Genomic DNA, 10,414 nt, shown 5'->3' on the forward strand with positions numbered 1-10,414 from the left:
AGAAAAGAGAACGAATTATGGAGTTCTACTGTACCATACAGCAGAGGCTTGTGGGACTCTCTCAGCTTGCATCCGCAGTGTAAAAGAAAGAAGAAAAACACATGTAACTTCATGCCAGTTACCACACTTGCTACGTTGTTGGGCCACCCCCCGGTAGTTGTAGAAAATCGAAATCAACCACAAAGAAAAGAGATTGTAAACTACAAAGACGGGGCGACGTAGTGCCGGATATCGCTCCAAGGAAAATAAGAAAGGGAAAAAGGCCCCCATGATAGGATCGCGCCTGTGAAATGAACATGGAGATTCCCTGCACCTTCAGAGCCCTGCAAAAGTACAGTACAGTACAGCAAACATCAAAAGCAAAGAGCGAGTGACAGAAGACAAGAGGGCAGGTCCCGGTGGATTGTCGTGCATGCAGCCCCGGCACATGTCAAAAGTGGTAAGAGATACGCTCCCAGGGCTGTGCCGGGGGGAGTTAAAGCCTTTGTTTTGCCACCCTGCTCGAAAGGAAGAGAGTGCAATGGTATGGTATGGGCTTGTAATTCGTACTATGTACAGCGAGCATGTACAGCGAAGCATGTACATGGGCATCAAAAAGGCTGCCAAGCCTGGGCAAAACCGCGACGGTAGAATGGCAGAATGGAGAGGAGGGCTTTGGGCGCTAAACACCTGAATGAAGGCCACACCACACCTCTACTGTATCTTGCGCCTTGTTGTTGTTGCCTCGTCCCCTTTTGGGGGGTGAATGAGCTGTGCCTGTAACATCTCATCTGCGTTGGACACTCGCACATGTCCGATGCGCCGCCAAGTCTCAGATCACACCGGCGAGCATACAGACGCAGGCCAACATACGCCGCAGCAATCAGGCGTTTAGCCATTTCTGATGCTGAGTTGACGTGATTTGATTTGATTTGATCTGATCGATGTTCTTATTCTTCCTTCTCCAAGCCAAGCCTGCCTGTCTGCCTGCTCGCGCTTGGACTACGGAGGATTTCATCCAGAATGTGGGCATCGCGGGCGATCATGGCGGATGCTAGTGCGGGTGGCTTGGTGGGCTAGGGCAGCTTGGCGAGCTGTGCTAGCGATGGAAATGGGCCTCTGGGGCCTTGAGAAATGAAGCCATTTCACTGTTATTGGAGGAGCAAGCACCACGATGCCCTCAGTTTTCTGTGTTGCTGCGCTGCTGCAAAGCAAACTACTGTGGCTACTACACACGAACTAACAGCTGCTGGCTGGGCAGAAAACAGAGTCAGCACGACACTAACAATGGCCCGTCCCATATTCTCCGACGCCATTCCGCACAAACTAAACTCTATTGCTGGCTCTGTTTCCAATCACGTTCGGCATCGCCACAAGGCAGCAGTGATTTCTGCGCCTTACATGCATCCATCCTACGCAAATGCCTCTGAACAACGCATACCTGCTTTCAGGCTGGATTGTGATTGTGCCCTACACACCACCACCACCACCACCACCATCATCAACCGCCATCATCATCGTCATCATCGTAAATCATGGCCATCGGCCTCTTTGTATGGACGGACAGACTGTAATAAGAAAAAAACATGACATGTCTACTGTTTCTTACGCAGGATTCCTGCCACGTGCCCCGAGTAGTAGATATTGTGCCCCGAAAAGGCAACTATCCTGTGAAAAAATACTACTACACGGCAGGTATATCTACTTTTATACGACCCACGCATGCATTAACACTCGTATATGATGAAAATTGCGGCTGAGTTCAGGTATCTACGCATCAAACTTTGTCGTGGCAGTACAACCACCTACAAAAGCATCAACAGGAAATAAAAAAAGTAACAAGTACGTATTTAAAAGAGTCTTGATTCCCACAATTCCTACACGCTCTCTCACACTCCGAGCACCTACGGAGCAAGGTGGGTAGCAGTAATACCACCTTAGATTGATCGAGCCAGGATGCGTCCCGCAGGCCATTTCCGACGGCAGCGTCTGTTGGCGGCCTTTTTTGCAACACGCCTTATATTAGCTAGAGTGGTACTAATACGCCCTTGTACCTCGTACCGTTACCTTTTCTCTCTCCCCCTCTATTTGTTTGTATTTTTCTTTGCTTGAAAAGGATTTTGTCTTCTTGTCGCCATTTGTGGGTTTCCTTTTACATGTCTCTCCAGTCACACACACACTCCCTACCTAACCTCTGTACTTCCCGTGTTGATCTCAGTAGCCAAATTCCGCGTTTATGCACGCACATGCGGAAATGAATTCCGAACAATTAATTTGATCTCCGCTGTTGGCCCTATGCGTCCGCCTTAGACTGCAGTAGCTTCCAATTCCTTCGTAGCTAAACTATTCAGAAGCTGCGCCTGTGCAGCCTCTTCACGACTCGTGCGCCGCCATTCGCTTCCAACACTACATACACAAGCGAGTAGTATTACCTATATCTCACTCGCCTATGGCCAGGCCAGGCAAACACTTTTTTTCACAGAATCTCACCTCCAGGCCATGACTCGCCAATTATAACGCGAGGTCCCAAAGAGGAAATATTCTTTCCATCACCGCGCGGCTAATACTTTGCTTTTTTCGCCGTTGATAGGTGGTTATTGCTGCTACATGAACCAATACTATCGTACCCTACAGACCGTGTTTCACGTCAGCCTCGTTGTTTTCCACGTCTTCGCCTCCTTTTCCTTTATGTGTATCCTATTTCTGGTATGCTGGTAATTTTGTAGCAAGTTTCGTCTGAATCGCCCACCCTACAGCAAGCGAAGCTACCAATATATTCATCTCTACGCACTAAATAATACTGCCAGCTTATAATATTTTGCTATATATAGACCACGGATATACATTTACACGTATTATCACATGAATTTCCCAACACGGAAGTCGCATCGCATGATGAGCTCTAACAAACCCACCCCCCATAACACTTTTCTCTCTTTTTTCTCCTATGCCCGGCGAGTCTCCCCCATTTGGCAAATGTACGATAGAAATGGCAAATTATCTCGCCATCTTTTTCCTATTTCACTCTCTTCTCTCTCTCTAATATATATATACATTTGCACGTGTAATATATCAAATCACCACCGTGATAACACCTCTTTGTTTCTGTAACGTGTACTTCATTTAATACTACTGCTACGTATACCACCCAATATAGAAACGACGCTCTACAACTAATTACATCTGCAGGGCGCCCCTAGAATCTATCCATTCAGGCTACTCGTAGCCTATACACTTGGTGTGCCGCCAAACCCATGCAACTATCATTCTCCACTCGCTCTTCAAATATACAAGAAGCAAAAAAAAAAAAAAGGCGCCTCACTCGACTTCCCGTCCATACTTCTCATCCACATACGGAAACACCCTGCCCTCGTCCGTTCCCTCTTTCAGCCCCCTAGACCTCCCCGAGATGTTGTTTCGGAAGATTTGTCTCACGGCGTTCCGCCCAAAGGACAGGAATCGGAATCTCGAGCCCTGTACCAGGAGCAGTGGCAGCTTTAGAAGCCATACACCACCATCTGCCACGTTTTTTCACGATGTCTCGTTCCAGAACATAAAAACCACACACATATAATGCTTGTATGTATCACTCGTTGCTCATCACATCCCTGAATATGGATACACATGCACATAAGCCCTCCCTTGCTTCAGTAGCAATGTCTTGCTTGCATACCTCACACAACAGGTACGGGAGCACGAATACATCACACCGTTACATCACACTTGATCAAAATATCTACGTCGCCGGCCTGCCATTCGTCCGCTCGTAAAGCTCATGATTCATCGAGAGACACATCTAAGATAACCCCAAAAAAGGAAAAAAAGGGTAAGGGAAAAAGCATCATCCATTGGACTCCAACGAACAGCCAAATATTCTTTTTACATCAAATTAAATGAGATTGGATTAAAACCCGCCCGGAAAAAAGCACAGGGCCATGATAGGAGCAGCATTCTTTCTATGTCCTTTTTCTCGCTCCCCCTCTTCTCGGGTAGCATGGCATATGCGTAGTACCAGACCTGCAATCCCAATAGGCTTAATATACGAGGCATCTCATCTGCAAAGCAACGCAATGATTTCATTGCCCACCCTTTGTCCACCTATCATGGCCACATTCACATATACTTGCACTTTACTCTTTGGATCAAATACTCCGTCCCCTCTTCCTTCTTGCACGCATGCCCATGCATGTATCGGGTTTTACACACAAGACCAGCAGTAGAAATAGTCATGATACCCGTAATAGCATTGCTGAAATACCACCCAACAGCTATAAAGTAAACACCGCAAAAGACCCGAGAAAAGGTACATGTATCCCTGTTCAGCCCACCAAGTACTACCTATATATCGCAGATACAGTAGTACAAGGTACTTGACTCTCGTACCCGCCCACCACAGCTGCGTCAGACAAAAATAAGATACAAGCGGAAAGAGAAGAAGAAAAGCAGCTGTTCGATCTGATGTGGAGTCCTCCTGGATCCTAGCTCAGAGAGGCTCGGCGCAACAGGCCTGCCATGTGGTCTGGCGCCCTGCCCTGCCTAATAGTCGCCGACCTCAAATACGGCTGGAATGGGCTGTTTGCCCGAGCTGGGAACTGCGGCACGGCTGTCTTGCCCATGTAACTATACGCAGTGACTTCGGGCTGCGATCATGCGACCAGTACCCATCAGAAACCCCCTCTCCCTTTATTGGCAAGCGTGCCGTAATACCAATCAATAAAGGATTGCGTCTCATCCCGTTGAGCACAATCTCTCCTTGAGCGCTGACTCATTTGTTATCAGCATCATTAAATATCCATTGCAGCGCTGGGTATACACAATACCCAAAAAAAGAGCCTCAAAAATCTGCTCCGTAGCAATTAACGTTCCACATGTATATACTTGTAGCCAATAAAGAAGGAAAAAAATTCCCAGCACGAGTAGTGTGCTTGCTGTTCCGTGGCCAAAATAGCTTACCCAAAAAAAAAAAAAAAAAAAAAAAATGCACATCTTCTCCAACACCAGGCTCTGTAAGAGGGGGTGAAAAAGCAAAAAGAATAAAAGCGAAGCATAAAGGATAGGAAACTTAGGAGACGTCTCAATAAAGTTTCCGTAAAACTATTCCCCCAGCGCATTAGCTCAAAAACTGGCTCAGCACCTGTACCCTGGTCCGGGCAACTTCGGAGTCCTCGGCCATCTGTTGCATGATCTGTATCATCCGAGCTATTAACGTCATATATAATTAGCATACTAGACATTAAAAATTTGCAGTCTTCAGGAACAATGGGGGGAAAAGGCTCTAAATTTGGGGATGATAGGAGAGATGGCGGCTGTCACTTACTGATGTCTGCCTTGGCTCGAACAAACAACGGGTCTCTTGCCAGTAGTTCTTTACCCACAGGCTCTTTGGCTGCTTCTTTTAGGACGTTGCCAATACACAGCGCCTCAAGAAAGGCTCTGTGATTAAAGACCCACCACACGCGAGCCTCGCTCTCCAGCAAGTTGAATAGCAAGAAGAAGGCTCCGATAGCATCGTGTGCGGCCTCCAGTGTGCCCCTTGCGTTGACAGGAACGTCCGGGCTTTCCGAAGCGTGGACCAACATGAGATTGTGAAAGTAGTTGCTTGTAAGAAATAGCGTCTGTCGTACAACTCGTTTGTTTGTCTCGGCCAACGTCGTCAGGCTTTCCGTGTTCCACGAGCGGAATACGTCTGGAAAAGAGCGGTAAACAGCTCGGAAGTCGGCAAGCAGTTTTGACTTGTGCCGCGCTGTTGTGCAAATGGGCACATCAAGAGACCGAGGCGAACATATGGTCTCCTGCACCAGGTTTGCTAGCGTCCAGGAGCCTCGGATGTAGGCGTTATCAGTCGGGTCGCTACTGGCAATGGATGATCCATGATCAAGTAAATCATCCACTGATACATCGGTATGCGTGGCAGACGGCGGTAGAGACAAGAGTACAGTAAGGAAGGTGTCCTGTAATAAGACTGCTTGCCAGACCTTGCGTCTTTGCTGTTTCTCAAATGGGCTGGCATCCGGAGTTACTAAATGGTATGGCGAGTTAGTTTCGATAGGTAATGAGAACGTCTAATGGAGATGACTATATAGAAAGAGAATAGAGAGGTAAAGATAGGGTCAAAAAGCAATTTCAAGCAACAAAGATCAGATATACCTATGTTGGGATCACGATGCAAGCCCATGGCATAAGCTTGTCGTATTAGTATCCCAGCAAATGCCCAACCATCTGAAGCGTGGTTGTCGTTGATCAGGAAATACGTCATCAGCACCATGGCTTGAATGGACCGAATTGATGCTGTGCTTAAATATGAAAACATCCGGAGAGCTTGATTACTAGCAGAAGCGTAAAATTCTGCAGTTTGTTTCCGATCTACTGGCGTTGTCGACGTGACAAACTGGGCACCCAAAGCCAGCATGACGAAGATCTGGGCAATAAAGGCGGCATCAACTTGCTGCTTCTCTGGTAGGGACATCTGCCAGAAGTGTTCATAGTCGGCATAGAATGTCTGGCGATGAATCATGGGATACACCGGGTCGACACATTCGAAATATCGTCCAAGTAAGATATCGGCCTGGAGCTTCTCTGGAAGAACAGAGATAACTTCCGCGAGGCCACCCTCACATGTCCAGTAGTTTGCAAATGGATGTTCCGAACCGACTCCAAACACATTGCTAGCAGTGGCGACGGAGTACGGAACGTTTGATAATAGGCCAGTGGAGAGGGCTACAGCGCCTCTGGACGGAGTATCGTCGTTGCTGTTAACAGTCCTGTCCGCGATATTGGGGACTGGGAGTTTTCCAGAAGGCCCTGACTTCTTCTTGGGAGGCCTGGTCATGCGGGTCCCGTTAGCAGCCGACCTTGACGTCTCTCTATCCAAGATATCATGTTAAATGCTATTTCTAGATGGCTTTAAATGGTAGATGGGCGAGATGATGGTAGAGCTCACTCGAGTAAGTTGGCAACATGCGCATATCTACACTCAGTCTGCCGCTTGATGCCTACAGGAGTTGGTCAACAGCCATGTCTAACTGTAGTGGGAGTGTATGAAGAGGCAAGACTTGACTTACATGCAACACAATGGGGTCGACCTCTGTCGCACTACCGGGAATATGATGTTAGCATATCTCTGTGTAACACACCCAAGCACTACTCTCTGAAACGATTCCAAATGGGCTAGGATGAAATAAGTGTAGAAAGAGATGGGGAAAGTGATAGTCGTGAGAGTGAATAGAGAGATGGCAATGTGTACAGTGGTGTGTGCCAAGTAGATATAAAGTGTTATATGGAGGTAATGAGGTAAGATGGATCTTATTATGAAACAGCCGGACGGGTATTGGCAGATGAACAGACCAAAGGTGTCTACTCGCAATTCGAGATGCTTCAGGCACCCAAGCTTGTGGCAAACTAGACGACCCCATAAGACTGACCGGATAGCTGACGTGCGATATAGTATAAAGGAACACGAGTCAAGGAGGCGGGTAAAGGTGAAAGGCAGATACTCCATACCGGCAGACAGTCTCAAGGGAAGGGAATAAAACTGATTGGCTGTCTGTCTCAAGGCCAGAGTCGCACACGCACACTCACTCACCTTTGTCTTCCGCTCGACGCACTCGTGGCACGACAGCGTGGGCTTGTTCCGCTTCTGCTTCTTCTTGGGCGGCCCACTCTCATGACTCTCCTCCATCGTCGCGTCGGCATCGTGGGACACAGTCTCCCGATAGTCGAGCCCACCCAAGGCTCCGGTGCCTCCACCACCGCTACCGCCGATGCCCGGCAGATGATGACTCCCGGGTACGGACACCGGAGACGCGATGGAAGCGTTGGACACGGAACTGGGGGTCAAGGCATGGCCACGTCCCACGGCTATGGAGCGGCCTGGTTGGCCTTGCTGGAAGAGCGCCAGATCCATCCGGCCTGCGCGCGCACACACACTTTATGCCAACTAACGCAGCGTAATCGTACGAGAGAACCCCTTCCCAAATACTAGTTTCCCTCCGTCAAACACGTCTTTGCCCCCTTTGGGGATGACGCCTGTGACAAACCCGTGGTGCTTTTTTTTTTTTTCCCTTTAGTGAGCCTCGCCCTGTCTTGGTCCTGTTCCGCCCCCTAACGCTTCAAGCTTTGAGGCCCCTGCTGTTTGTCTCTCCTTCTGCTTGTCTTTTTGCTGTGTCAGCGGCGCCAATTCAGTTGGTTGCCCGGGAATAAGACGTGGGAAAATCGGAGCTTGGAATGGGATTGGATTTTCAATGGTTGATCCCTCCTTGGGTTGTCGGATTTGAGCGCTGGAAATAACACGCTCTTCGAAGGGGGTTGGGGGGGTTTGCCGGATAGTCAAATAATAGCGGGAAAAGTGGGAGCGGCCGTTGGATTGGATGACGAGATGCAGAAAATGGGGGGAAATCCAGCTCTCAGCCGCAGGACACTAGCTGGTATTTTGTTAACCCGGAACTCTCTGGGAAGAGAAAAGGCGAAGCTGCCGGGGCTGGTGAGCTGAAGCCAAAGCTCGAACCTCTTTCCGCAGCAACAGTTAATCCGCTCACGCTCTCAGCGGCAACTGCAGACATCGAGCATGGCGCCGCCGTGGCAATGGACTGGATCTACGGCCGTTGACTTGGCGCATTCGGTTAAACTAATGCGCCGCATCTATGGAGTATTCCTTTACTAATTCGGCAACTTTACCAGGCAAATAGGTATCCAGCAGGTATAGTACTTATAGTACTAGGTAGCTATAGTAACTAGTACCTAGGCAGTAAATATGCTGGCTGGTTTATTAGTATTCCACCAGCACCATAATTAGAAGCATCAAGATTAGAATCAATGCAATTCGCCATGATCTCCCGCTATCCCATTCTTCAGCTACGCAAAACCGAATACTATTTGACCGCTAAACGCGTATTTACTAGCCTCTGTCCAGGGTAGGCAACTCTATTTGATTGATCCGTTTGGCTAGCTTCAATTAATTACAGCAACGCGCGCAGAGCATGACGCCGAAGAATTGAAAGCCGGGTTTAACGGGCTAATAAATTACAAATAGCCAGATTCCCTGTTTAGCAGAAGAAAATCCTCTGGACGTGTCACAATTCAGATATATCAAAGCCCGTGGTATTGATTGGCAAGTCCCGTTGCTTGTGTAATACGCCGTAGTCCAGTAATAGTGGGTCTACGCAGGGCTCCTAAAATCGCCTCCGCATGGTGATAGTGGTTCACTAATTCTCCCCTCCAGTTGTTCTCGTTCAAAGACAACCCCACGTGGCTTCTCCATGAATTCGTCTGCAACACCTGCCAGACGCACAAGACAGCTTCTGAGCCATCTCAACTATCACACAATGGCCAACCGCGAGGCACCATGGCGCTCTACGTTCCTCTCGCACATCCAGCAGATGGACTCTGCCACCTTCACCCTCAGCACGCTCCATGCGCTGGACGGCAATCACTTTGAGCCTAGGGCCAGGACCGTCATCTTTCGAGGCATGTGGGCTTCTCTGCCAGACAATCCCAGGAATCCGGCCCCGCGGAACCCGGCTGTCTACACCAGTGACCTGCCAGCCATTACAACAGACGTGCGCATGGAAAAGGTACCCGAGCTCATTGGCAGCAGACGTGAAGCATCAGCACCATCAGAGCCACAATCTACGATAGGAGGTCCCGTAGAAGCCGTCTTCTGGGCGAAAAGCCCCAACACCCAGTGGCGGTTCCGGGGACGGGCGTATGTTATTGGCCCGGACATTGAGTCAGAAGCTGCCGCGCCAGTAAGAGCAGCCCTGCAACCCTGGATGCGGGCTGGTGGTGCAGACGAACAGAAAGATGCGTGGAGCTGGACCAGAGAACTTACCGCATGGTTTGGTAACCTGAGCCCCTCGATGAGAGGTTCGTTCCGAAACCCGCCACCGGGAACTCCTATGACACAAGAGCCTGAGCCAGGTCTGGGGCTGGGGCAGGAGGTGGAAGATGTCGACGATGCGCTGGCACGGAAGAATTTTCGAGTGTTGGTCATTGTTCCAGAGACTATAGACCAGGTGGATCTGTCAGACCCCAAGAGAGCGAGGAGATGGAACCACAGAGCCGAGGTCTCAGAATCTGAAATCTCGTGGAAGACAACGGAGCTGTGGCCGTAGAGGTCTAATACCCGCAAGAAAAGGAGCGTGCACGCTAATCCACGACTCAATACCCGTATCTGTCGAAAAAGTGGCCACAAGATAGTCTACGTCCCGTGTGTCTGTACTTGATCTAGTTTAAAGGTAGATCAAAATAGACAACTGAAGCGTGATAAAATCAAAGCACTCTGCGGAGTATGGTGTGGCGGATATGCGGATACTTGTAGTCCAACTGGTGCAGTTGTCAGTTTCATCAGTTACCAATAGACTATCCAGCTAGCAACAGTTTCTTCTGGAATATAAGCAACAGTTACCAAGCTGAGGCAGTGCGGACTAGGACCGGAGTA

At 49.0% G+C, this 10,414-nt stretch overlaps 3 protein-coding genes across 3 annotated transcripts; 2 read left to right on the top strand and 1 right to left on the bottom strand.

Moving 5' to 3' along the window:
• Positions 1 to 995: 995 nt before the first annotated feature.
• On the top strand, positions 996 to 1,762 carry GGI43DRAFT_85725 (uncharacterized protein). Its single transcript, XM_083210419.1, has one exon. It carries the CDS (start codon positions 1,114 to 1,116, stop codon positions 1,567 to 1,569), a length of 456 nt encoding a protein of 151 aa, XP_083059100.1. The 5' UTR covers positions 996 to 1,113; the 3' UTR covers positions 1,570 to 1,762.
• Positions 1,763 to 5,089: 3,327 nt separating this feature from the next.
• Positions 5,090 to 7,882, bottom strand: GGI43DRAFT_385040 (Zn(II)2Cys6 transcription factor; the record flags this gene model as incomplete). Its single annotated transcript, XM_083203598.1, has 6 exons — positions 5,090 to 5,178; positions 5,297 to 5,998; positions 6,127 to 6,842; positions 6,920 to 6,971; positions 7,041 to 7,071; positions 7,562 to 7,882. The coding sequence occupies 6 exons, from the start codon at positions 7,880 to 7,882 to the stop codon at positions 5,090 to 5,092; spliced, it is 1,911 nt and encodes a 636-aa protein (XP_083059101.1).
• Positions 7,883 to 8,740: 858 nt separating this feature from the next.
• GGI43DRAFT_85679 (uncharacterized protein) lies at positions 8,741 to 10,264 on the top strand. The gene is made up of 2 exons (XM_083210418.1): positions 8,741 to 8,888; positions 8,952 to 10,264. The coding sequence occupies exon 2, from the start codon at positions 9,234 to 9,236 to the stop codon at positions 10,086 to 10,088; it is 855 nt and encodes a 284-aa protein (XP_083059102.1). The 5' UTR covers positions 8,741 to 8,888; positions 8,952 to 9,233; the 3' UTR covers positions 10,089 to 10,264.
• Positions 10,265 to 10,414: the final 150 nt, after the last annotated feature.

This window comes from Trichoderma evansii, assembly GCF_050947405.1.
Source record: "Trichoderma evansii strain SZMC 28006 chromosome Unknown GGI43scaffold_14, whole genome shotgun sequence".
NCBI lineage: Eukaryota > Fungi > Ascomycota > Sordariomycetes > Hypocreales > Hypocreaceae > Trichoderma > Trichoderma evansii.